Raw genomic sequence first — 26673 nt, 5'->3', positions numbered from 1 at the left:
TCGTCTCAATGGAAGAAAAACAAACTTCCATTTCTTCTTCGTTGGTTTTTTCTCACGTCGTTTCTTCTTTTCTCTCCTTTTAAATTTGTTGTTTAATGAAGATTCACTGGATTTCTGATGTCGTTTTGTGTCGAAGCTCCGCCCACATCTCTTCTTCTTTTTCTCCCCGCCCTCTTCCTTCTCGTCATATTCCTCTTTCTCCCCTCCTGTTCCTTCTCTTCCTCCTCTTCTTCTTCTCTTCCTCCCATCCTCTTCCTCCTCATGTCTGATCTTCTTATTCAGAGTCTCAACCGAGTTTGAGAGAAACGGGAGACTTGAGGGCTCAAGGTGAGGCCCCCCCCCCCCACCACCACCAGTACCCATCGGTCCCCCCCCCCCCCCCCCCCCCAACAGCTTCAGCTTGTGTTGGTCTGCACCCCCGATTGATTGATCTGAATTTGCAGCTGTTAGCATGTGGCTCCGGCCAGGCAGCTGTTAGCATGTTAGCATGTGGCTCTGGCCAGGCAGCTGTTAGCATGTGGCTCTGGCCAGGCAGCTGTTAGCAGGTTAGCATGTGGCTCTGGCCAGGCAGCTGTTAGCAGGTTAGCATGTGGCTCTGGCCAGGCAGCTGTTAGCAGGTTAGCATGTGGCTCTGGCCAGGCAGCTGTTAGCAGGTTAGCATGTGGCTCTGGCCAGACATCTGTTAGCAGGTTAGCATGTTAGCATGTGGCTCTGGCCAGGCAGCTGTTAGCATGTTAGCATGTGGCTCCGGCCAGGCTGAACTCTGCAGCATGAGCTTCCTGCTTCTTCTTCACACACAAAAACTTGTTTAATCTCTTCTGTGAAAAAGCAGCAAGTTGTAAAGAAACATTTTCAAGCTCCTCCAGCAGGGGGCGCTTCACTGAGCAGACAGGAGCCGTAGTTTGACAGAAATAATTCATTGGGATTTATTAAGATTAGATGATTAAACGTGTTAACGGAACTCACTGCTTCGCCCACTGGTTCCATTTAGAATTACAGCTTTAGTACATTTGTCCACTTTTGTTATTTCGCATGTTAAAATCAGGGATCAAATGTATTTTAAGAATTAAAGTCAATATGAAGAATAAATGTTTGAAATTTTAATTTCTTAATGTGGTTTTGTTTTTTTTTAACGTAGAAATGAGAATTTGTGGGTAAAAAGTTGAAGGACAAAGATCCGTCCCGTCTCGTGAGACAAACTGGGGCTTGAAAGTGTTTCTGGTGGAAAAACGTGTTTGAAGCTGCAACATGTGAGATTGAAGAAATTCCACATTTGTCCACTAGAGGATGCAGTGAGGACACTGGAGGACTCACTACTCCACCGGGTGGCCGAGAGTGGTACTACAGTCCAGACAGAGCAAACAGGGACATTTTGCATATTGTGCCTTAGTAATTCTGTGTGTGTGTGTGTGTGTGTGTGTCCTGACAGTCGCCATGTACCTGGGGATCAGAAAGGCGAGGGTAAGGACGGGAAGCCCCGCTCCCTCCGGTTCACCTGGAGTATGAGAACCACCAGCTCCATGGAACCCTGTGACATCATGCGGGAGATTCGCAAGGTGCTCGACGCCAACAACTGCGACTACGAGCAGCAGGAGAGCTTCCTGTTGCTGGTCGTCCACGGCGACGGGCGCGCCGAGAACCTGGTGCAGTGGGAGATGGAGGTGTGCAAGCTGCCCCGCCTGTCGCTCAACGGCGTGCGCTTCAAACGGATCTCCGGTTCATCCATCGCTTTCAAAAACATTGCTTCCAAAGTTGCCAACGAGTTAAAGCTATGAAGAAAGTAGTTCATATATATATATACATATATATATATAAGCTGTACAATCATCCAAGTAGCAGTTTCCAAATGTCTCCTTTTTTAAATAAAACAAAATCCAGAGTATGTATTGAATATTATAATGTATAGATTAAAGCTTCTGGCAATAATCACTGAATTACCTACTAACGGCCACACGGGGGCGCCATAACCAGTTTAATACGACTTGTCATGCTGTGAATGTGGACAAACATTTCTGGTCTTATTTATTTAATCTTTTTTTCCCTCCTGGACAAAGAAAAAGGAAATTTACGTAGTTTTCAGTGTAAATAATGTATCTTTCTTCCAACATGGCTCCACTGCAGTACTCTTTCCTTTTGTATTACGTTACCACGGGGGGGGGGAGGGGAGGGGGGGTCCACTCGTGTCTCAATTAAAGTGTCTGTCAACTTAATGTCACGTCTCCTTTTTGCATGAATGAAACGTGGTTGAGGCTCAATGTCCTGGCCGGCCGGGACATGACGTGTCCACCAGGTGGCAGTAGTGTGACCGTGGAGTCGTTCTGCTTCACACCGGTTCTTTTTAAAGGTTTGGTCGTCCTGAGGGGGTCCTGGTGTCTCCGGGGACAGACGAGCCCCTGGTGTCTCCGGGGACAGACGAGCCCCTGGTGTCTCCGGGGACAGACGAGCCCCTGGTGTCTCCGGGGACAGACGAGCCCCTGGTGTCTCCGGGGACAGACGAGCCCCTGGTTTACGGTCGTGAATGAATGAATTGAATCGAAGCTTGAACCAGAACGTTTTATTCGTCTTACAGGAACAGTTTCTTCTTAAACACAAACTGCAGTACAGAGCATTCAGGACGGAGTCACTCATTCATGGGGGTGGAGGAGGGTGGAGGAGGGGGACAGTGGGGACAGTGGGGCCCATCACTTCTGGGCGGGCATGATGTCATCGATGGCCTGTCCGGCCTCCAGCCTCTTCTCCATGTCCACCAGCAGCTTGACTCCGTCCACCACCATCTGGACCAGCTCCACCTCGGAGAAGCCCAGCCGGTCGGCGTTGGAGATGTCGAAGACTCCGCCCACGGCGGCCGTGTCCACGCCACCTGCGGGGGACGAGCACAGCGAGGTCAGAGGACGGACGCGGACGCCACGGAGGACGGACGTCCGTCTCCTCACCGGTTCCACGCTTCTGCAGGCGCAGCTTCTTCAGCGCGTCCTCGAACGAGGCGTGTTTGCTCATGAGGGGCAGCTTGACGTGCACGCCGGCGCGCAGGCCGGTGCCCAGGTTGGACGGGCAGGTGAGGACGTAGCCCAGGTGCTCGTTCCACATGAAGGCGTGGCCGCGCTCCTTGAACAGGCTCTCGATCTGCGGGACAGAGGCAGCGGTCAGTGTGGGCGGTACGGACGGCGCGGCGCGGCGCGGCTCCACACTGACCTTGGTGAGGCCGGTGCAGAAGCGGTTGAACACCTCCCTCATGTTGCCCCCCTTCTGCATGGAGATGACCCGCAGGTGGTCCTCCTCGTTCACCCACACCAGGAACGTCTTGTTGTCGTTGTGCCTGCACACACACTGGTTAGCGCACACACACACACACACACACACACACACACACACACACACACACAGAAGCAGGAGGTCAGAGCCTCACCAGATGCCGCGGCCGTCCGGCCAATCACGGGCCATCCCCGACGCCAGCAGCAGAGGAGACACCGGCTTGTCAAACAGGAAGTGGTCATCAATCAGCTGCTGCTGCTCAGCATCCGTCATGTTCTTCAGGGCGTAGTACTTCCCCTTCAGGTCTCCACCCAGGGTGTCCAGAGCTACACACACACACACACACACACACACACACACTCATGAGGGTCAACACCTTGAAGGTTTTGCTGAACAAAAGTTAGACTGAATGTTAAAGAAGCTCTGATCATCAGGTTTCTTCAGACTGAAGCAGCAGATCTGCAGGATTCAGGATCAAAGGTCACGTTGCAGAAATCATTACTGATGTGCCGAGTCAGGGTACTGAAGGCGATGTGCCGAGTCAGGGTACTGAAGGCGATGTGCCGAGTCACGGTACTGAAGGCGATGTGCCGAGTCACGGTACTGAAGGCGATGTGCCGAGTCACGGTACTGAAGGCGATGTGCCGAGTCACGGTACTGAAGGCGATGTGCCGAGTCACGGTACTGAAGGCGATGTGCCGAGTCACGGTACTGAAGGCGATGTGCCGAGTCACGGTACTGAAGGCGATGTGCCGAGTCACGGTACTGAAGGCGATGTGCCGAGTCACGGTACTGAAGGCGATGTGCCGAGTCACGGTACTGAAGGCGATGTGCCGAGTCACGGTACTGAAGGCGATGTGCCGAGTCACGGTACTGAAGGCGATGTGCCGAGTCACGGTACTGAAGGCGATGTGCCGAGTCACGGTACTGAAGGCGATGTGCCGAGTCACGGTACTGAAGGCGATGTGCCGAGTCACGGTACTGAAGGCGATGTGCCGAGTCACGGTACTGAAGGCGATGTGCCGAGTCACGGTACTGAAGGCGATGTGCCGAGTCAGGGTACTGAAGGCGATGTGCCGAGTCAGGGTACTGAAGGCGATGTGCCGAGTCAGGGTACTGAAGGCGATGTGCCGAGTCACGGTACTGAAGGCGATGTGCCGAGTCACGGTACTGAAGGCGATGTGCCGAGTCACGGTACTGAAGGCGATGTGCCGAGTCACGGTACTGAAGGCGATGTGCCGAGTCACGGTACTGAAGGCGATGTGCCGAGTCAGGGTACTGAAGGCGATGTGCCGAGTCAGGGTACTGAAGGCGATGTGCCGAGTCAGGGTACTGAAGGCGATGTGCCGAGTCACGGTACTGAAGGCGATGTGCCGAGTCACGGTACTGAAGGCGATGTGCCGAGTCACGGTACTGAAGGCGATGTGCCGAGTCACGGTACTGAAGGCGATGTGCCGAGTCACGGTACTGAAGGCGATGTGCCGAGTCACGGTACTGAAGGCGATGTGCCGAGTCACGGTACTGAAGGCGATGTGCCGAGTCACGGTACTGAAGGCGATGTGCCGAGTCACGGTACTGAAGGCGATGTGCCGAGTCACGGTACTGAAGGCGATGTGCTGAGTCACGGTACTGAAGGCGATGTGCTGAGTCAGGGCTTCATTAATCTGATAGCGCCTCACGGTGGACGTCCTTAGTTCAGTGTTGCTGCCACTGGGGGGCGCCACAGGACAAGTCAGTGTCACGTTTGAATTCATGGAGCATCTCGGCTTCTTTTACATAATGGCGTGCGTGCGTGCGTGCGTGCGTGCGTGCGTACCCTCGATGGACAGGCCCTCCACGGCGCGGCGCTCCCCCCGGCTGCAGTGTGGCGGCAGGCAGAAGCCGCGGACGCTACGTCCTGTTCTCACTCGGGAGCTCAGGACATAGTTGGGGTCCAGATCGTCTCCTCCCTGAGAGGACAGACAGGTTAGGAGGGGGGGGGGGGGGGGGGTTGTGGGGGGATTGGGGGGGCCTGTACCTGCAGGTTGTCAGCGTTCAGGTCGGTCTTGTGCTTGTCGGAGGGCTTGTACCCCCCATGGCGGTCCTCGATCACGGGGTCCAGCAGCTCCTTGAACACCTCGTACGTCTCCTCGTCTCCGGCCACGCAGCCCACCGTCATGATGAAGGGGTGGCCTGGACAGAGGTCAGAGGTCATGCACATCCACCTCCCGGGGGGAGGGAGGTCATCCCGGACAAACCAACCATCACCCGTCTCCCTCGACACCACCCGTCTCCCTCGACTCCACCCGTCTCCCTCGACTCCACCCGTCTCACAGTTCAACACGCCAGATGACATAAGAGCAGCAGATTATCTGCTGCAGGTTATATAATCTCTAATCTGCACTCTGCCCAACCAGCTGCAGTAATGGAGGACGAGCTCCTCCCTGCAGAGGACTAACCCCCCCCCCGTCAGAGGACGCCGTGGAGGACGAGCGCCCCCTTGGAAGAGGACTAACCCCCCCCCCGTCAGAGGACGCCGTGGAGGACGAGCGCCCCCTTGGAAGAGGCGGACGAGGGCGTGGAGGTCCAGGCCTCCTCCCAGGCACTGATCCTGGCTAAGGTCACCCTGCAGGAAGCAGTGGGCGGAGTCAGGCGGGATTACCTGGGTTGTCGACGCCGGTCTGGATGACGTCATCCAGGGTGAAGCCGCTGGGGGTCTGCTTGCCCCTCAGGTGCTCGTACATCTCGGGGGTCAGGATCTTGGCCATGTGGTTGTTGTGCTGGCTCAGGTCCGGGTACTCCTGCTCAGAGCCGAACTTCATCTTCAGCTGGTTGTGCGTGTTACCGAACGGCATGGCTGCTCCCTGGGAGGGGGAGGGGCGGGGGGGGGGGGGGGGGGGGGGGGGAGACGGTGAGCGAAACGAACGGACCGCTGCGCCGCTACAACGGCCTCAACGACGAGGAGCCGCACTGCGGGACCGCACGGTCTTAACGGCCTTAACGGCCATTAACGGTCTTATCGGCCGTTGACGGTCGTTAACCGTCAATTTCACGGTTATAACGAATCCAATTATCACACATTTCACCACAAATCCCTGGAAAACGCCTTTCTGAAGGAGACTTCGTACCTGCGGTCGGACGTGAGGACTATTACTACCGGACGTGGAGACGAAGATCCCTATGTTGTTGTTGTTGTTGTTGTTGTTGTTGGTATTATTGTTGTGTGGTCGGCGGCGGTGTGGCGGAGCTCCGGGCTGCGGCGGCGTCCAGCGGCTCTCCTCCGCCGCTCCGCCGCTCCGCAGCCTTTATACCCAGCGCCGCGCGCTGATTGGCTGTTATTTGTGGTCCATTCATTCTATTGGTCGAGGCGCAGCCGCGTCCTCGCGCTGCGTCTCAGTTTATTCACTGGATTCTCCGCACAATCACTACTATTAAAGCCGTAATTACAAGAAAGGCCTCGACGACGGTTCAGTGTGGAAAGAAAGGTCGAGGAGGGTTGATGGTTTAGATTCAGTCTGAAGAAAGAGGAACTTCTTTATGTTCCTCTTTCTCTGTTTCCACATCCTCGAGCTTTCATACTAATATAACACGTATTAAACATAGTGGGGCATTAATACTAATATAACACGTATTAAACATACTGGGGCATTAATACTAATATAACACGTATTAAACATAGTGGGGCATTAATACTAATATAACACGTATTAAACATACTGGGGCATTAATACTAATATAACACGTATTAAACATACTGGGGCTTTCATACTAATATAACACGTATTAAACATACTGGGGCTTTCATACTAATATAACACGTATTAAACATACTGGGGCTTTCATACTAATATAACACGTATTAAACATACTGGGGCATTAATACTAATATAACACGTATTAAACATACTGGGGCTTTCATACTAATATAACACGTATTAAACATCCTGGGGCATTAATGCTAATGCAGACCATCTTTGCTGTGTTCAGCCTGCAGCCCCTCTAATCCAGGCTGTGGGCCCAGAAGACAGGCTGGTCACCTTCCTGCTGCAGGAACAGGTCCGGGTCTGGTCCTGCTGCAGGAACAGGTCCGGGTCTGGGCCTGCTGCAGGAACAGGTCCGGGTCTGGTTCTGCTGCAGGAACAGGTCCGGGTCTGGTCCTGCTGCAGGAACAGGTCCGGGTCTGGTTCTGCTGCAGGAACAGGTCCGGGTCTGGTCCTGCTGCAGGAACAGGTCCGGGTCTGGTCCTGCTGCAGGAACAGGTCCGGGTCTGGTCCTGCTGCAGGAACAGGTCCGGGTCTGGTCCTGCTGCAGGAACAGGTCCGGGTCTGGTCCTGCTGCAGGAACAGGTCCGGGTCTGGTTCTGCTGTTTCACCATTAATGTGCTGTTTCTTTTGTTTCACTGAATAAACTTACACGTCTGGGTTTTTATAGATTATAGCCACATAGATTAGATTAGAGAGAGAGAGAGAGAGAGAGAGAGAGAGAGAGAGAGAGAGAGATAGATAGATATTTAGATAGACAGATAGATAGACAGATAGAGAGATAGAGAGATTCTGAGGGTGCAAACGAAAACCGCGATATTATACATTTGTTTTTCATCTTTGTCATCAAAATGGTTGAAAAACCTTTGAACTCCGTGCATCGTGTCATAACTAGGTTATTGCTGCTCGTGTTTCAGGGACATTGTTTCAGCCTCATCCCGTCATTTCCTAGTGAACCGGCTGGAGGCTGGATCCTGGACATTGTCTCCGCTGAAGACTCCCCGGTCACACGGCTCTTTGTCCGCTCGGCCCTTTGTTTTCCTCGGATCGAGGCTGCGATCAGCTTCCGGTCACGTGGCCTCCACTTTCGCCCAAACAACACCACGTGTGGGGAAGCGCATGTACGGCTGTCACCGTGAGCCACGCGGCTGACAGCGGCCAGGAAGAGCTGAACACACCGGGCTGGAGGGGCTTTATACGGCGGGGGAAGAGAAGGTAGGTCCCGGGTCTCTGACGGTCCTTTAGCCGCTGGAAGCTTCTGGAACGGAAGCTATCTGGGCTAACAGGAGCGAGCATTAGCATCGTTAGCATCGTTAGCACACCGGGACACAACTTTAAATGAACTTTAAAAACCTTTGCACTGTGGCTTTCAGCAGTGTTTAATGTGTCTTTCGTTCCCCGCATTACCCAACCAGCTAGTTAGCTGCAGTTTAACCTCTTAGTGAGCGTCAGCCGGTTAGCCAACCTCAACCACAGCTAACTTGTCCAAAGTCGATATAAAACAATAGCAACGCTTTAGTACTCATTAAAATGTGTGTCGTTTTATTCACGCTTCATGTTCCCGTCCCTTTTTAATTATTATCGTGTTTCAGTTTTTGTTTTGTTTTTCAATCATTTAAAGACAAATTATCGTTCGGTGACGTCATGTCGCAGCTGCACGGTTACCATGGCAACGAGGCGCTCGCGAAGTTATAAATATGTCAAATAAGCTGCTCAAAGCGCCCAAACACAGGTTACAGACAGTCTCAGGGGTACAAGTTACAGAGGTACAGGTTACAAGTTACAGAGGTACAGGTTACAAGTTACAGAGGTACAGGTTACAAGTTACAGAGGTACAGGTTACAAGTTACAGAGGTACAGGTTACAGAGGTACAGGTTACAAGTTACAGAGGTACAGGTTACAAGTTACAGAGGTACAGGTTACAGAGGTACAGGTTACAAGTTACAGAGGTACAGGTTACAAGTTACAGAGGTACAGGTTACAGAGGTACAGGTTACAAGTTACAGAGGTACAGGTTACAGAGGTACAAGTTACAGAGGTACAGGTTACAGAGGTACAGGTTACAGAGGTACAGGTTACAAGTTACAGAGGTACAGGTTACAAGTTACAGAGGTACAGGTTACAGAGGTACAGGTTACAAGTTACAGAGGTACAGGTTACAAGTTACAGAGGTACAGGTTACAGAGGTACAGGTTACAAGTTACAGAGGTACAGGTTACAGAGGTACAGGTTACAGAGGTACAGGTTACAGAGGTACAGGTTACAAGTTACAGAGGTACAGCTTGAAGACGAGTGGTAAAGACCAAGGACCTCAAGGCTCCCTGTCCTCCGTCCTGCAGGGTGAAGCAGCAGCCATGAGCTTCGTGGAGTACTCGGACCTGATCCAGGACGGAGACGTGGCCATCGTGTACCTGAGCCATACCTCTGCCTTGCCCGTCAAGGTGCGGCAGGGCGGCCAGACGCAGACGCGCTACGGCGTCCTCCGCCACTCCTCCGACCTGATCGGCCGGCGCTACGGCAGCAAGGTGACCTGCAGCAGGGGGGGCTGGGTCCACGTCCTCCACCCTACGGCCGAGCTGTGGACCTGCAGCCTGCCGCACCGCACCCAGATCCTCTACACCCCCGACATCGCCACCATCACCATGATGCTGGAGCTCAAGCCCGGCGCCGTCGTCTGCGAGTCCGGTAGGGGGCGACACCGCCATGACTCAGCACTGTCACTGGGAAGACACCATGACTCAGCACTGTCACTGGGAAGACACTAGAACATGTCTGATGGAGGAGGGTGTCCTGTGTCCACCTGGTGTCCATCTAGTTCTGACCCTCAGGTAGTTCTGACCCTCCTCCAGGTAGTTCTGACCCTCCAGACCTCCTCCAGGTAGTTCTGACCCTCCAGACCTCCTCCAGGTAGTTCTGACCCTCCAGACCTCCTCCAGGTAGTTCTGACCCTCCAGACCTCCTCCAGGTAGTTCTGACCCTCCAGACCTCCTCCAGGTAGTTCTGACCCTCCAGACCTCCTTCAGGTCCACCAACTGTGTGATTGGTCAGATTCTTCTTGTTTCCTTGTTTCATGTGGGTTTGGTTTTGAGGCTCCAGCTCGCTGAGGACTGTCGTGTTCTAATCATGGCGAGCATGTAGCCTCGCTACTGTGTGAGGCCCAAAGCTTGTTAGCATGTAGCCTCGCTACTGTGGGAGGCCCAAAGCTTGTTAGCATGTAGCCTCGCTACTGTGTGAGGCCCAAAGCTTGTTAGCATGTAGCCTCGCTACTGTGTGAGGCCCAAAGCTTGTTAGCATGTAGCCTCGCTACTGTGTGAGGCCCAAAGCTTGTTAGCATGTAGCCTCGCTACTGTGTGAGGCCCAAAGCTTGTTAGCATGTAGCCTCGCTACTGTGTGAGGCCCAAAGCTTGTTAGCATGTAGCCTCGCTACTGTGTGAGGCCCAAAGCTTGTTAGCATGTAGCCTCGCTACTGTGAGAGGCCCAAAGTTTGTTAGCATGTAGCCTCGCTACTGTGTGAGGCCCAAAGCTTGTTAGCATGTAGCCTCGCTACTGTGTGAGGCCCAAAGCTTGTTAGCATGTAGCCTCGCTACTGTGTGAGGCCCAAAGCTTGTTAGCATGTAGCCTCGCTACTGTGGGAGGCCCAAAGCTTGTTAGCATGTAGCCTCGCTACTGTGGGAGGCCCAAAGCTTGTTAGCATGTAGCCTCGCTACTGTGTGAGGCCCAAAGCTTGTTAGCCTGTAGCCTCGCTACTGTGTGAGGCCCAAAGCTTGTTAGCATGTAGCCTCGCTACTGTGTGAGGCCCAAAGCTTGTTAGCATGTAGCCTCGCTACTGTGTGAGGCCCAAAGCTTGTTAGCATGTAGCCTCGCTACTGTGGGAGGCCCAAAGCTTGTTAGCATGTAGCCTCGCTACTGTGGGAGGCCCAAAGCTTGTTAGCATGTAGCCTCGCTACTGTGTGAGGCCCAAAGCTTGTTAGCATGTAGCCTCGCTACTGTGTGAGGCCCAAAGCTTGTTAGCATGTAGCCTCGCTACTGTGTGAGGCCCAAAGCTTGTTAGCATGTAGCCTCGCTACTGTGTGAGGCCCAAAGCTTGTTAGCATGTAGCCTCGCTACTGTGTGAGGCCCAAAGCTTGTTAGCATGTAGCCTCGCTACTGTGGGAGGCCCAAAGCTTGTTAGCATGTAGCCTCGCTACTGTGTGAGGCCCAAAGCTTGTTAGCATGTAGCCTCGCTACTGTGTGAGGCCCAAAGCTTGTTAGCATGTAGCCTCGCTACTGTGTGAGGCCCAAAGCTTGTTAGCATGTAGCCTCGCTACTGTGGGAGGCCCAAAGCTTGTTAGCATGTAGCCTCGCTACTGTGTGAGGCCCAAAGCTTGTTAGCATGTAGCCTCGCTACCGTTTTATTACTGAATAGGGTGGCAAAATTCCAGGAATTTTCCAAGTTGGAAACTTTCCATGGGAATCAAGGGGAATTTATGGGAATGGAAGGGCAATGTGAAGGTTGGCCCTCAGCAGAAGGATATTACAAAACAAAAAACAAGTCATTGTTTGATTTTAATTTAAAATTCAAAAATAAAAACTGAAATTCAATGCAGTTTTCTTTATCAGGTTTAAGAAGCGACAAACAAAGCTTTAAAAACTGGTTGATTTCATTTTCTGTTTCTCAAAACAAACAATGAAATGGTTGGAGAACAGAAACAATTTTTCATATTGTGCGACTTGTTATTGAAAGTACGTTTGTTCTAAAGTAATTCTATACAGGTGGTCAGCTCAGTGACACTTCAGTTCATTTGTAGGTCCTTATTTAATTTGGAATATTTCCAAATTTCCCCAGCTTAACTTCCCATGGAAAGTTTCTGAAATGTTTTCCACCCGATTGCTGAAACACTTCAGAGGAACGTGTTTCTGAAAACACCTGAGCTGTGGAGTGGAACAGTGAACACTCTGCTTCACAGAGTTGTGTGCTGTAAGGGGGCGTGGCCTGCTGTGGATGGGCGTGATCTGTGGTGAATGGGCGTGGCCTGCGAGTTGAGTATGAAATTGGGCTGAAGTCTTCTTGTTCTTCAGGCCTGATCCTGTCAAAACCAATCACCAAATGATTTAAACAGTTAGAAAGTGTGTTTCTGACCAGCTACTCTTCTGGACCATCATGAGCTCTCAGCTGTTCCTAGTGCTTCTGACCAGCTCTTCTTCTGGACCATCATGAGCTCTCAGCTGTTCCTAGTGCTTCTGACCAGCTCTTCTTCTGGACCATCATGAGCTCTCAGCTGTTCCTAGTGCTTCTGACCAGCTCTTCTTCTGGACCATCATGAGCTCTCAGCTGTTCCTAGTGCTTCTGACCAGCTCTTCTTCTGGACCATCATGAGCTCTCAGCTGTTCCTAGTGCTTCTGACCAGCTCTTCTTCTGGACCATCGTGAGCTCTCAGCTGTTCCTAGTGCTTCTGACCAGCTCTTCTTCTGGACCATCGTGAGCTCTCGGCTGTTCCTAGTGCTTCTGACCAGCTCTTCTTCTGGACCATCGTGAGCTCTCAGCTGTTCCTAGTGCTTCTGACCAGCTCTTCTTCTGGACCATCGTGAGCTCTCAGCTGTTCCTAGTGCTTCTGACCAGCTCTTCTTCTGGACCATCGTGAGCTCTCAGCTGTTCCTAGTGCTTCTGACCAGCTCTTCTTCTGGACCATCATGAGCTCTCAGCTGTTCCTAGTGCTTCTGACCAGCTCTTCTTCTGGACCATCATGAGCTCTCAGCTGTTCCTAGTGCTTCTGACCAGCTCTTCTTCTGGACCATCATGAGCTCTCAGCTGTTCCTAGTGCTTCTGACCAGCTCTTCTTCTGGACCATCGTGAGCTCTCAGCTGTTCCTAGTGCTTCTGACCAGCTCTTCTTCTGGACCATCATGAGCTCTCAGCTGTTCCTAGTGCTTCTGACCAGCTCTTCTTCTGGACCATCATGAGCTCTCAGCTGTTCCTAGTGCTTCTGACCAGCTCTTCTTCTGGACCATCATGAGCTCTCAGCTGTTCCTAGTGCTTCTGACCAGCTCTTCTTCTGGACCATCATGAGCTCTCAGCTGTTCCTAGTGCTTCTGACCAGCTCTTCTTCTGGACCATCGTGAGCTCTCAGCTGTTCCTAGTGCTTCTGACCAGCTCTTCTTCTGGACCATCATGAGCTCTCAGCTGTTCCTAGTGCTTCTGACCAGCTCTTCTTCTGGACCATCATGAGCTCTCAGCTGTTCCTAGTGCTTCTGACCAGCTCTTCTTCTGGACCATCATGAGCTCTCAGCTGTTCCTAGTGCTTCTGACCAGCTCTTCTTCTGGACCATCATGAGCTCTCGGCTGTTCCTAGTGCTTCTGACCAGCTCTTCTTCTGGACCATCGTGAGCTCTCGGCTGTTCCTAGTGCTTCTGACCAGCTCTTCTTCTGGACCATCGTGAGCTCTCGGCTGTTCCTAGTGCTTCTGACCAGCTCTTCTTCTGGACCATCGTGAGCTCTCGGCTGTTCCTAGTGCTTCTGACCAGCTCTTCTTCTGGACCATCGTGAGCTCTCAGCTGTTCGTTGTACATCAGTGTGATCCTTCAGGAGGAGCAGGATGAAGAGCTGCTCCTGCAGTGTCGGAGAGCTCAGCAGTTTGATCTCCATGTTTCCTGACCTGTTGTGATGAACTGAGCTGCAGACGAGCCCATGAGCCTCAGATTACAGGGATTAGAACCTGATGGCTGCAGATCCTGTACAGGAAGTGAGGCGTGAAGCAGAAGAAGAGTCCTCTGGCAGGCTTCATCATGTGGAGGAGGGGCTTCTTTTAATCCCGTCTCCTCCAGGTGTTTCCAGCTGCAGAGCATCATGGGATCGTTGTATTTCCACACTTCGCTTTTCTGTGCTGGCCGTGGCCCCCCCCCCCCCCCCCCCCCCCCCCCCCCAGCTGCCTCCACTTCCGCTTTCCAGCCTGCCATCACTGCAAGTGTGTCGGAGCAGTGGGGGGGGTTTGCTGCAGTGCCTCGTCATGTTTTATTGCCCGCTGCCCTGCGCATGTCACACCGTGGATGGAGTGTGTGTGTGTGTGTGTGTGTGTGTGTGTGTGTGTGTGTGTGTGTGTGTGTGTGTGTGTGTGTGTGTGTGTGTGTGTGTGTGTGTGTGTGTGTGTGTGTGTGTGTGTGTGTGTGTGTGTGTGTGTGTGTGTGTGTGTGTGTGTGTGTGTGTGTGTGTGTGTGCGGCTCAGTGTGATGACTCAGCATTCATCCTGTCTGTCTGCAGCAGCCTCCCGTCAGGGTCATCCTGCAGGAGACGAACCGTCCTGCAGGAGACGAACCGTCCTGCAGGAGACAAGCCGTCCTGCAGGAGACGAGCCGTCTTGCAGGAGACAAACTGTCCTGCAGGAGACAAACTGTCCTGCAGAAGACGAGCCGTCCTGCAGGAGACGAACTGTCCTGCAGGAGACAAGCCGACCTGCAGGAGACGAACTGTCCTGCAGGAGACAAGCCGTCCTGCAGGAGACGAGCCGTCTTGCAGGAGACAAACTGTCCTGCAGAAGACGAGCCGTCCTGCAGGAGACGGGCCGTCGGTACCTAGCTTCACTGAGGTACAGACGTGCAGCTAATCGGCTCCTAGCTTCCTGTTCCCTCCTAGCTTCACTGAGGTACAGACGAGCAGCTAATTGGCTCCTAGCTTCCCTGTGTTCCCTCCTAGCTTCACTGAGGTACAGACGAGCAGCTAATCGGCTCCTAGCTTCCTGTTCCCTCCTAGCTTCACTGAGGTACAGACGAGCAGCTAATTGGCTCCTAGCTTCCCTGTGTTCCCTCCTAGCTTCACTGAGGTACAGACGAGCAGCTAATCGGCTCCTAGCTTCCCTGTGTTCCCTCCTAGCTTCACTGAGGTACAGACGTGCAGCTAATCGGCTCCTAGCTTCCCTGTGTTCCCTCCTAGCTTCACTGAGGTACAGACGAGCAGCTAATCGGCTCCTAGCTTCCTGTTCCCTCCTAGCTTCACTGAGGTACAGACGTGCAGCTAATCGGCTCCTAGCTTCCCTGTGTTCCCTCCTAGCTTCACTGAGGTACAGACGAGCAGCTAATCGGCTCCTAGCTTCCCTGTGTTTCCTCCTAGCTTCACTGAGGTACAGACGTGCAGCTAATCGGCTCCTAGCTTCCCTGTGTTCCCTCCTAGCTTCACTGAGGTACAGATGTGCAGCTAATCGGCTCCTAGCTTCCCTGTGTTTCCTCCTAGCTTCACTGAGGTGCAGACGTGCAGCTAATCGGCTCCTAGCTTCCCTGTGTTTCCTCCTAGCTTCACTGAGGTGCAGACGTGCAGCTAATCGGCTCCTAGCTTCCCTGTGTTTCCTCCTAGCTTCACTGAGGTACAGACGAGCAGCTAATCGGCTCCTAGCTTCCCTGTGTTTCCTCCTAGCTTCACTGAGGTACAGACGTGCAGCTAATCGGCTCCTAGCTTCCCTGTGTTCCCTCCTAGCTTCACTGAGGTACAGATGTGCAGCTAATCGGCTCCTAGCTTCCCTGTGTTTCCTCCTAGCTTCACTGAGGTGCAGACGTGCAGCTAATCGGCTCCTAGCTTCCCTGTGTTTCCTCCTAGCTTCACTGAGGTGCAGACGTGCAGCTAATCGGCTCCTAGCTTCCCTGTGTTTCCTCCTAGCTTCACTGAGGTACAGACGAGCAGCTAATCGGCTCCTAGCTTCCCTGTGTTCCCTCCTAGCTTCACTGAGGTACAGACGTGCAGCTAATCGGCTCCTAGCTTCCTGTTCCCTCCTAGCTTCACTGAGGTACAGACGAGCAGCTAATCGGCTCCTAGCTTCCTGTTCCCTCCTAGCTTCACTGAGGTACAGACGAGCAGCTAATTGGCTCCTAGCTTCCCTGTGTTCCCTCCTAGCTTCACTGAGGTGCAGACGTGCAGCTAATCGGCTCCTAGCTTCCCTGTGTTCCCTCCTAGCTTCACTGAGGTACAGACGAGCAGCTAATCGGCTCCTAGCTTCCTGTTCCCTCCTAGCTTCACTGAGGTACAGACGTGCAGCTAATCGGCTCCTAGCTTCCCTGTGTTCCCTCCTAGCTTCACTGAGGTACAGACGAGCAGCTAATCGGCTCCTAGCTTCCCTGTGTTTCCTCCTAGCTTCACTGAGGTACAGACGTGCAGCTAATCGGCTCCTAGCTTCCCTGTGTTCCCTCCTAGCTTCACTGAGGTACAGATGTGCAGCTAATCGGCTCCTAGCTTCCCTGTGTTTCCTCCTAGCTTCACTGAGGTGCAGACGTGCAGCTAATCGGCTCCTAGCTTCCCTGTGTTTCCTCCTAGCTTCACTGAGGTGCAGACGTGCAGCTAATCGGCTCCTAGCTTCCCTGTGTTTCCTCCTAGCTTCACTGAGGTACAGACGAGCAGCTAATCGGCTCCTAGCTTCCCTGTGTTTCCTCCTAGCTTCACTGAGGTGCAGACGTGCAGCTAATCGGCTCCTAGCTTCCCTGTGTTTCCTCCTAGCTTCACTGCGGTGCAGACGTGCAGCTAATCGGCTCCTAGCTTCCCTGTGTTTCCTCCTAGCTTCACTGAGGTACAGACGTGCAGCTAATCGGCTCCTAGCTTCCCTGTGTTCCCTCCTAGCTTCACTGAGGTACAGACGAGCAGCTAATCGGCTCCTAGCTTCCTGTTCCCTCCTAGCTTCACTGAGGTACAGACGAGCAGCTAATCGGCTCCTAGCTTCCCTGTGTTCCCTCCTAGCTTCACTGAGGTACAGACGAGCAGCTAATCGGCTCCTAGCTTCCTGTTCCCTCCTAGCTTCACTGAGGTACAGACGTGCAGCTAATCGGCTCCTAGCTTCCCTGTGTTTCCTCCTAGCTTCACTGAGGTACAGACGTGCAGCTAATCGGCTCCTAGCTTCCCTGTGTTTCCTCCTAGCTTCACTGAGGTACAGACGAGCAGCTAATCGGCTCCTAGCTTCCCTGTGTTTCCTCCTAGCTTCACTGAGGTACAGACGTGCAGCTAATCGGCTCCTAGCTTCCCTGTGTTCCCTCCTAGCTTCACTGAGGTGCAGACGTGCAGCTAATCGGCTCCTAGCTTCCTGTTCCCTCCTAGCTTCCCTGTGTTTCCTCCTAGCTTCACTGAGGTACAGACGTGCAGCTAATCGGCTCCTAGCTTCCCTGTGTTTCCTCCTAGCTTCACTGAGGTGCAGACGTGCAGCTAATCGGCTCCTAGCTTCCTGTTCCCTCCTAGCTTCACTGAGGTGCAGACGTGCAGCTAATCGGCTCCTAGCTTCCCTGTGTTTCCTCCTAGCTTCACTGAGGTACAGACGTGCAGCTAATCGGCTCCTAGCTTCCCTGTGTTTCCTCCTAGCTTCACTGAGGTGCAGACGTGCAGCTAATCGGCTCCTAGCTTCCCTGTGTTTCCTCCTAGCTTCACTGAGGTACAGACGTGCAGCTAATCGGCTCCTAGCTTCCCTGTGTTCCCTCCTAGCTTCACTGAGGTACAGACGTGCAGCTAATCGGCTCCTAGCTTCCCTGTGTTTCCTCCTAGCTTCACTGAGGTGCAGACGTGCAGCTAATCGGCTCCTAGCTTCCCTGTGTTTCCTCCTAGCTTCACTGAGGTACAGACGTGCAGCTAATCGGCTCCTAGCTTCCCTGTGTTTCCTCCTAGCTTCACTGAGGTGCAGACGTGCAGCTAATCGGCTCCTAGCTTCCTGTTCCCTCCTAGCTTCACTGAGGTACAGACGTGCAGCTAATCGGCTCCTAGCTTCCCTGTGTTTCCTCCTAGCTTCACTGAGGTACAGACGTGCAGCTAATCGGCTCCTAGCTTCCCTGTGTTTCCTCCTAGCTTCACTGAGGTGCAGACGTGCAGCTAATCGGCTCCTAGCTTCCTGTTCCCTCCTAGCTTCACTGAGGTACAGACGTGCAGCTAATCGGCTCCTAGCTTCCCTGTGTTCCCTCCGAGCTTCACTGAGGTCAGATTAGCGGCAGTAATCTGGATGGTCCAGCTCAGAGCGCCGCTCCTCTGCAGTCACCTTGTGAAGGTTGTAGTTAATTATTCACCACAGCCTCTCTGCCACACCTGCAGCTCAAACACTCGTCAAATGTCCTCCAGGGTCACGAGGCGCCAGGCTGCAGGAGGAGCTGCTGGTTCAACTGCCGTTCCACCGTAGCTTTTCTTCAAGAGCTTCTGAGGAGAAACACTTGTGATCAGTCTGCAGACCAGCTCCTCTTCCAGCTCATTTCTCACACTGAGACCCGGTCCGGGTCTAGGAGGCTGCCCTGCAGGCCAGCAGACTGTCAAAACTCCCACAATGCAGCAGGTCACTGCATTTTGCACCACAAGGGTTCATTACATTTGGCTTTATGTTGGGAATGGAGACATTTCCTGAAGGAATTCTTACCCATGACCACCCTGGGCTTTCATCACCAATATTAGTGGCCACTGCTCACCACACGGTTTCCATGGAAACGCCAAACGTTTCAGAAACAATATGGTTCCATTTTAAAGGTTGTGGAAGAGGAGCTGTAAAGTTTAGAGAAGTGTGAATGTGAGAAGGAGGGAAAAGAAAACGGAGGTGAAGGTGGAGCAGCTTTTCTGGAGCTCCGGTGTTCTGGTTCTGGTTCTGTAACGGTGCTGGTGTTCTGGTTCTGGTTCTGTAACGGTGCTGGTGTTCTGGTTCTGGTTCGGGTTCGGGTTTCTCAGTGGTTCCTAAAGAAGGAAGCACTGAAGAGTTCAGACCTCCGTCATGTTTGAAACAGAAAACCTGGTGTTCCTACAGGAACTGAGATCCACTGTCTGAGCTGCACTGGTTTGATCCGACTGCTGGTTCTGTTCTGCTGGCTCAGTTCTTGTTGGTTCTGTTCTGCTGGCTCAGTTCTTGTTGGTTCTGTTCTGCTGGCTCAGTTCTTGTTGGTTCTGTTCTGCTGGCTCAGTTCTTGTTGATTCAGTTCTTGTTGGAATGTTCCTGATGTGACCCCACCTGGTGGAGGAAGGTTCCTGATGTACCCCACCTGGTGGAGGAAGGTTCCTGATGTGACCCCACCTGGTGGAGGAAGGTTCCTGATGTGACACCACCTGGACTGTTGTTATGTGACTTTCAAAATAAAAGTACCAAGTCCAGGAGAACATGGAGTCATGACACCACTGAGGGAACTTTGTTCTGATGGTCTCTACTGAGCATGTGCAGAAGAACTCGTGACCACTAGTGTGTGTGTGTGTGTGTGTGTGTGTGTGTGTGTGTGTGTGTGTGTGTGTGTGTGTGTGTGTGTGTGTGTGTGTGTGTGTGTGTGTGTGTGTGTGTGTGTGTGTGTGTGTGTGTGTGTGTGTGTGTGTGTGTGTGTGTGTGTGTGAGAGAGAGAACAAACACTGATAAAGGCTATGAAAGTTTGACATGTCCATTTGACTGGTTGCCATGGAAACGGCCTCTGCAGTCAGGACCAGCCAGCATTGGTGTTTTGTGTTTCATTGAGGTAAACAAGCAAACTTGGCTCTTGGTTTTTAACCCTTGAGCAGCTGCCTTGCTCCTCACTTCCTCCTCCTCACTTCCTCCTCCTCACTTCCTCCTCCTCACTTCCTCCTCCTCACTTCCTCCTCCTCACTTCCTCCTCCTCACTTCCTCCTCCTCACTTCCTCCTCCTCACTTCCTCCTCACTTCCTCCTCCTCACTTCCTCCTCCTCACTTCCTCCTCCTCACTTCCTCCTCCTCACTTCCTCCTCCTCACTTCCTCCTCCTCACTTCCTCCTCCTCACTTCTTCCTCCTCACTTCCTCCTCCTCACTTCCTCCTCCTCACTTCTTCCTCCTCACTTCCTCCTCCTCACTTCCTCCTCCTCACTTCCTCCTCCTCACTTCCTCCTCCTCACCTCCAACCCTAACCCTCCTCGGAGGCCCGGTATTAAAAGTCTCTCTCCTCCTCCTCCTCCTCCTCGGAGGCCCAGTATTAAAAGTCTCTCTCCTCCTCCTCCTCCTCCTCGGAGGCCCAGTATTAAAAGTGGCTCTCCTCCTCGGAGGCCCGGTATTAAAAGTCTCTCTCCTCCTCCTCCTCGGCTCGGTATTAAAAGTCTCTCTCCTCCTCCTCCTCCTCCTCGGAGGCCCAGTATTAAAAGTGGCTCTCCTCCTCCTCCTCCTCCTCGGAGGCCCAGTATTAAAAGTCTCTCTCCTCCTCCTCCTCGGAGGCCCAGTATTAAAAGTCTCTCTCCTCCTCCTCCTCCTCCTCGGAGGCCCAGTATTAAAAGTCTCTCTCCTCCTCCTCCTCGGAGGCCCAGTATTAAAAGTGGCTCTCCTCCTCCTCCTCCTCCTCGGAGGCCCAGTATTAAAAGTCTCTCTCCTCCTCCTCCTCCTCCTCGGAGGCCCAGTATTAAAAGTCTCTCTCCTCCTCCTCCTCGGAGGCCCAGTATTAAAAGTGGCTCTCCTCCTCCTCGGAGGCCCAGTATTAAAAGTCTCTCTCCTCCTCCTCCTCCTCCTCGGAGGCCCAGTATTAAAAGTCTCTCTCCTCCTCCTCCTCCTCCTCGGAGGCCCAGTATTAAAAGTCTCTCTCCTCCTCCTCCTCGGAGGCCCAGTATTAAAAGTCTCTCTCCTCCTCCTCCTCCTCCTCGGAGGCCCAGTATTAAAAGTCTCTCTCCTCCTCCTCCTCCTCCTCCTCGGAGGCCCAGTATTAAAAGTCTCTCTCCTCCTCCTCCTCCTCCTCGGAGGCCCAGTATTAAAAGTCTCTCTCCTCCTCCTCCTCCTCCTCGGAGGCCCAGTATTAAAAGTCTCTCTCCTCCTCCTCCTCGGAGGCCCAGTATTAAAAGTCTCTCTCCTCCTCCTCCTCCTCCTCCTCGGAGGCCCAGTATTAAAAGTCTCTCTCCTCCTCCTCCTCCTCCTCGGAGGCCCAGTATTAAAAGTCTCTCTCCTCCTCCTCGGAGGCCCAGTATTAAAAGTCTCTCTCCTCCTCCTCCTCCTCCTCCTCGGCCCGGTATTAAAAGTCGCTCCACGCTCGGCCATTGATGTTGTTTCTCCGCTCAGCAGGGGGTCTTGGCGAGTCTCAGTGCTGCAGCTTCACACTGGCCTCTTTGTCGCCTGTGGACAAAGGCAGTGGTGATGTAATGTCAGGAGGGGGAGGGGGGGGAGGGGGGGGGGGGGTGATGGGATGTGCTGTCGTCCCAGACCGCAAGGTCACGTGACGCCACTCCCCTTCAGCGCTCCTCCACATCAGCCTGCTCCTCCACTGCTCCTCCACTGCTCCTCCACTGCTCCTCCGCTGCTCCTCCACTGCTCCTCCGCTGCTCCTCCGCTGCTCCTCCGCTGCTCCTCCTCTGCTCCTCCTCTGCTCCTCCGCTGCTCCTCCACTGCTCCTCCATTGCTCCTCCACTGCTCCTCCATTGCTCCTCCTCTGCTCCTCCACTGCTCCTCCACTGCTCCTCCACTGCTCCTCCTCTGCTCCTCCTCTGCTCCTCCACTGCTCCTCCACTGCTCCTCCACTGCTCCTCCTCTGCTCCTCCACTGCTCCTCCTCTGCTCCTCCTCTGCTCCTCCTCTGCTCCTCCACTGCTCCTCCACTGCTCCTCCTCTGCTCCTCCACTGCTCTTCCTCTGCTCCTCCTCTGCTCCTCCACTGCTCCTCCTCTGCTCCTCCACTGCTCCTCCACTGCTCCTCCTCTGCTCCTCCTCTGCTCCTCCTCTGCTCCTCCACTGCTCCTCCTCTGCTCCTCCACTGCTCCTCCTCTGCTCCTCCACTGCTCCTCCACTGCTCCTCCTCTGCTCCTCCACTGCTCTTCCTCTGCTCCTCCTCTGCTCCTCCACTGCTCCTCCTCTGCTCCTCCACTGCTCCTCCATTGCTCCTCCTCTGCTCCTCCTCTGCTCCTCCTCTGCTCCTCCACTGCTCCTCCTCTGCTCCTCCTCTGCTCCTCCATTGCTCCTCCTCTGCTCCTCCACTGCTCCGCACTGCCCCGCACTGCCCCGTACTGCCCCGCACTGCCCCGTACTGCCCCGCACTGCAGTACGAGGCAGTACGAGGCAGTACGAGGCAGTACGAGGCAGTACGGGGCAGTACGGGGCAGTACGAGGCAGTACGAGGCAGTACGAGGCAGTACGGGGCAGTACGGGGCAGTACGAGGCAGTACGAGGCAGTACGGGGCAGTACGGGGCCGTTGAGGACTCTCTTAACCTCGCATGCAGGAAAAGGTTTTGACCCGACATGAGGACCTGGAACCAAACCTCTCCTGCATTTACCTCGTTAGATTGTAGACCTATAAACCTAGAGACCTGATGTGACCTCACCTGACCTCCATGACAACAAACTTCATGTTTTATCAAAAGTTCCTCATTAAACCTATCAGACAATGTCACACATCTCAGGTTATCTCATGTTTATCTCATGTTTATCTCATGTTCATCTCAGGTTATCTCATGTTTATCTCATGTTTATCTCATGTTTATCTCATGTTTATCTCATGTTTATCTCATGTTCATCTCAGGTTTATCTCGGTTTATCTCATGTTTATCTCATGTTCATCTCAGGTTTATCTCAGGTTATTTCATGTTTATCTCAGGTTATCTCATGTTTATCTCATGTTTATCTCGGTTTATCTCATGTTTATCTCAGGTTATCTCATGTTTATCTCATGTTTATCTCAGGTTATCTCATGTTTATCTCAGGTTTATCTCGGTTTATCTCATGTTTATCTCAGGTTATCTCATGTTTATCTCAGGTTTATCTCGGTTTATCTCAGGTTTATCTCAGGTTATCTCATGTTTATCTCAGGTTATCTCTGGTGGCTATCCCCAGGCTCTCCCAGGTTACCCCAGGTGTTGACCAGGTGTTTATCCCAGGTTATCCCAGGCTCTCCCAGGCTCTCCCAGGTTATCCCAGGTGTTAACCAGGTGTTGACCAGGTTTTTATTCCAGGTGTTGACCAGGTGTTTATCCCAGGTTATCCCAGGTGTTGACCAGGTGTTTATCCCAGGTTATCCCAGGCTCTCCAGGTTATCCCAGGTTATCCCAGGCTATCCCAGGTGTTGACCAGGTGTTTATTCCAGGCTATCCCAGGCTCTCACCAGGTGCTGTGTCTCCAGGTACGGGCAGTGGCTCCCTGTCCCACGCCATCCTGCGCAGCGTGGCTCCGTCAGGTCACCTGCACACGGTGGAGTTCCACCAGCAGCGGGCGGAGAAGGTGATGGAGGAGTTCAAGGAGCACCGGGTGGACCACCTGGTGACCGTCAGGACCCAGGACGTGTGTCGGGACGGCTTCGGCGTCCGGGGGGTGGCGGACGCCGTCTTCCTGGACATCCCCAGCCCCTGGGAGGCGGTGCAGCACGCCAAGGACGCCCTGAGGACACGAGGTCAGGAGGGACACATTGAGGACCCATGTCTTTTACTAGTGTGTCCCCATGGAGGACGTCTTGGAACCATGTCTTTTACTAGTGTGTCCCCATGGAGGACGTCCTGGAACTATGTCTTTTACTAGTGTGTCCCCATGGAGGACGTCCTGGAACTATGTCTTTTACTAGTGTGTCCCCATGGAGGACGTCCTGGAACTATGTCTTTTACTAGTGTGTCCCCATGGAGGACGTCCTGGAACTATGTCTTTTACTAGTGTGTCCCCATGGAGGACGTCCTGGAACCATGTCTTTTACTAGTGTGTCCCATGGAGGACGTCCTGGAACCATGTCTTTTACTAGTGTGTCCCCATGGAGGACGTCCTGGAACCATGTCTTTTACTAGTGTGTCCCCATGGAGGACGTCCTGGAACTATGTCTTTTACTAGTGTGTCCCCATGGAGGACGTCCAGTCCCTGAAGACTGGAGAACGCTGTGACTCCGCCTCCTTCTTTCAAATGCAGCTCGTGGTCCTGGGCACCACGGTGGTAGTAACTGGGATGTGGTGCTTTTATTTTGACAGTCACCATGATAATATTTGTTGTGTGTGTGTGTGTGTGTGTGTGTGTGTGTGTGTGTGTGTGTGTGTGTGTGTGTGTGTGTGTGTGTGTGTGTGTGTGTGTGTGTGTGTGTGTGTGTGTGTGTGTGTGTGTGTGTGTGTGTGTGTGTGTGTGTGTGTTTCAGTACTTAAACTAACAGCTGCGCCAAGTAGTGGACCAACATGAAAACTATATCGTTTTCAAAATGTTGCATCGTAAAGGCAAAACTTTTGTGAAATGAAAATGCAAAAGCGCAGCGTTTTCACTGTGAAGGGTCTTAATGTTGTGGCTGTGTTTTCACTGCAGCAGTGTGAAGGGTCTTAATGTTGTGGCTGTGTTTTCACTGCAGCAGTGTGAAGGGTCTTAATGTTGTGGCTGTGTTTTCACTGCAGCAGTGTGAAGGGTCTTAATGTTGTGGCTTGTGTTTTCACTGCAGCAGTGTGAAGGGTCTTAATGTTGTGGCTGTGTTTTCACTGCAGCAGTGTGAAGGGTCTTAATGTGGCTGTGTTTTCACTGCAGCAGTGTGAAGGGTCTTAATGTGGCTGTGTTTTCACTGCAGCAGTGTGAAGGGTCTTAATGTTGTGGCTGTGTTTTCACTGCAGCAGTGTGAAGGGTCTTAATGTGGCTGTGTTTTCACTGCAGCAGTGTGAAGGGTCTTAATGTGGCTGTGTTTTCACTGCAGCAGTGTGAAGGGTCTTAATGTGGCTGTGTTTTCACTGCAGCAGTGTGAAGGGTCTTAATGTGGCTGTGTTTTCACTGCAGCAGTGTGAATGTCTTAATGTGGCTGTGTTTTCACTGCAGCAGTGTGAAGGGTCTTAATGTGGCTGTGTTTTCACTGCAGCAGTGTGAAGGGTCTTGATGTGGCTGTGTTTATCACTGCAGTACGATGTGAGGGGTCTTAATGTGCTGTGTTTTCACTGCAGCAGTGTGAAGGGTCTTAATGTGGCTGTGTTTAGCAGTGTGAAGGGTCTTAATGTGGCTGTGTTTTCACTGCAGCAGTGTGAAGAGTCTTAATGTTGTGGCTGTGTTTTCACTGCAGCAGTGTGAAGGGTCTTAATGTGGCTGTGTTTTCACTGCAGCAGTGTGAAATGTCTTAATGTGGCTGTGTTTTCACTGCAGCAGTGTGAAGGGTCTTAATGTGGCTGTGTTTTCACTGCAGCAGTGTGAAGGGTCTTAATGTTGTGGCTGTGTTTTCACTGCAGCAGTGTGAAGGGTCTTAATGTGGCTGTGTTTTCACTGCAGCAGTGTGAAGGGTCTTAATGTGGCTGTGTTTTCACTGCAGCAGTGTGAAGGGTCTTAATGTTGTGGCTGTGTTTTCACTGCAGCAGTGTGAAGGGTCTTAATGTGGCTGTGTTTTCACTGCAGCAGTGTGAAGGGTCTTAATGTGGCTGTGTTTTCACTGCAGCAGTGTGAAGGGTCTTAATGTGGCTGTGTTTTCACTGCAGCAGTGTGAAGGGTCTTAATGTTGTGGCTGTGTTTTCACTGCAGCAGTGTGAAGGGTCTTAATGTGGCTGTGTTTTCACTGCAGCAGTGTGAAGGGTCTTAATGTGGCTGTGTTTTCACTGCAGCAGTGTGAAGGGTCTTAATGTGGCTGTGTTTTCACTGCAGCAGTGTGAAGGGTCTTAATGTTGTGGCTGTGTTTTCACTGCAGCAGTGTGAAGGGTCTTAATGTGGCTGTGTTTTCACTGCAGCAGTGTGAAGGGTCTTAATGTGGCTGTGTTTTCACTGCAGCAGTGTGAAGGGTCTTATGGTTGTGACTGGTGGCGTCGCCACGGCGACAGGAAGTGTCCTGCTTGACGTCTGTCCTCGTGGTTCCCTGTGCTTAAAGCAGCCTGAGGCTCACAGTCAGCTGAGGATGACTGCTGTGTGACTGGGCCTGCAGCAGGAACACCCCCCCCCTCCCCCCCACCCCCCCCCCCCCCCCCCCCCAACAACCAGGGAAATGTGGCCTGGCGTTGCTTCACAGCCATGGATCACGACTCACAGCTCATTAACTTCTCCGTGGCGTCGGTTTCTCCGTCCGTAGCAACGTGACACAAACCAGCCTGCTGAGGCTGCAGCCGTCCAGGCAGGTCGGGGTCAGAGGTCACGGAGGGGCACTGGGGGTCAGAGGTCACTGAGGGGCACTGGGGGTCAGAGGTCACTGAGGGGCACTGGGGGTCACTGAGGGCCACTGAGGGTCACTGAGGGGCACTGAGGGGCACTGAGGGGCACTGGGGGCCACTGAGGGCAAGTTTACAAAGTTCATAGCACCTGGACCTGTGAGAGGAGGAAGATGCTCTATAATCTGGATTAGAGGAGGAAGATGCTCTATAATCTGGATTAGAGGAGGAAGATGCTCTATAATCTGGTATTAGAGGAGGAAGATGCTCTATAATCTGGTATTAGAGGAGGAAGATGCTCTATAATCTGGATTAGAGGAGGAAGATGCTCTATAATCTGGTATTAGAGGAGGAAGATGCTCTATAATCTGGATTAGAGGAGGAAGATGCTCTATAATGTGGACTAGAGGAGGAAGATGCTCTATAATGTTTATTAGAGGAGGAAGATGCTCTATAATGTGGACTAGAGGAGGAAGATGCTCTATAATGTTTATTAGAGGAGGAAGATGCTCTATAATGTGGACTAGAGGAGGAAGATGCTCTATAATGTGGATTAGAGGAGGAAGATGCTCTATAATCTGGATTAGAGGAGGAAGATGCTCTATAATGTGGATTAGAGGAGGAAGATGCTCTATAATCTGGTATTAGAGGAGGAAGATGCTCTATAATCTGGTATTGGAGGAGGAAGATGCTCTATAATCTGGATTGGAGGAGGAAGATGCTCTATAATGTGGACTAGAGGAGGAAGATGCTCTA

General features: G+C 52.7%; 3 protein-coding genes across 9 annotated transcripts in view; 2 read left to right on the top strand and 1 right to left on the bottom strand.

Annotated features, from left to right (window-relative positions):
* Positions 1 to 2144, top strand: part of mark3a (MAP/microtubule affinity-regulating kinase 3a) — a 39754-nt gene extending 37610 nt beyond the window's left edge. For 4 of the 7 annotated variants that reach the window (XM_080522109.1, XM_080522107.1, XM_080522108.1 and 1 more), the window contains 2 exons: positions 283 to 327; positions 1430 to 2144. In XM_080522109.1, coding sequence (XP_080378235.1) covers positions 283 to 327; positions 1430 to 1775 — 391 coding nt within the window. In that variant the 3' untranslated portion in view covers positions 1776 to 2144. The remainder of the gene's footprint in view (positions 1 to 282; positions 328 to 1429) is intronic. The other 3 variants (XM_080522112.1, XM_080522110.1, XM_080522111.1) reach the window with 2 other exon arrangements.
* Positions 2145 to 2539: 395 nt separating this feature from the next.
* ckba (creatine kinase, brain a) lies at positions 2540 to 6498 on the bottom strand. Its single transcript, XM_080522093.1, has 8 exons — positions 6360 to 6498; positions 5894 to 6095; positions 5270 to 5424; positions 5069 to 5201; positions 3407 to 3578; positions 3193 to 3316; positions 2934 to 3123; positions 2540 to 2860 (listed from the first exon to the last, which is right to left on the bottom strand). Exons 2-8 carry the CDS (start codon positions 6084 to 6086, stop codon positions 2682 to 2684), a joined length of 1146 nt encoding a protein of 381 aa, XP_080378219.1. The 5' UTR covers positions 6087 to 6095; positions 6360 to 6498; the 3' UTR covers positions 2540 to 2681.
* Positions 6499 to 8088: 1590 nt separating this feature from the next.
* trmt61a (tRNA methyltransferase 61A) lies at positions 8089 to 25651 on the top strand (the record flags this gene model as incomplete). The annotated part of the gene is made up of 4 exons (XM_080522091.1): positions 8089 to 8207; positions 9333 to 9678; positions 22974 to 23240; positions 25644 to 25651. Exons 2-4 carry the CDS (start codon positions 9348 to 9350, stop codon positions 25649 to 25651), a joined length of 606 nt encoding a protein of 201 aa, XP_080378217.1. The 5' UTR covers positions 8089 to 8207; positions 9333 to 9347.
* Positions 25652 to 26673: the final 1022 nt, after the last annotated feature.

The sequence above is a fragment of the Blennius ocellaris genome (assembly GCF_963422515.1).
Source record: "Blennius ocellaris genome assembly, contig: SCAFFOLD_76, whole genome shotgun sequence".
In the NCBI taxonomy this organism is placed as follows: domain Eukaryota; kingdom Metazoa; phylum Chordata; class Actinopteri; order Blenniiformes; family Blenniidae; genus Blennius; species Blennius ocellaris.
The sequence above is the reverse complement of the archived record's forward strand: the minus strand, read 5'-3'. Positions and strand labels throughout refer to the sequence as shown.

Bases quoted from the DNA above. Each gene is read 5' to 3' on its own strand.
- ckba (XM_080522093.1), bottom strand. From the start codon at position 6,086: ATGCCGTTCGGTAACACGCACAACCAGCTGAAGATGAAGTTCGGCTCT. The intron at 5,202-5,269 runs GTACAGGCCCCC...CTGTCCTCTCAG, and splicing joins TGAACGCTGACAACCTGCAG to GGAGGAGACGATCTGGACCC. The intron at 3,579-5,068 runs GTACGCACGCAC...GTGTGTGTGTAG, and splicing joins GGAGGGCCTGTCCATCGAGG to CTCTGGACACCCTGGGTGGA.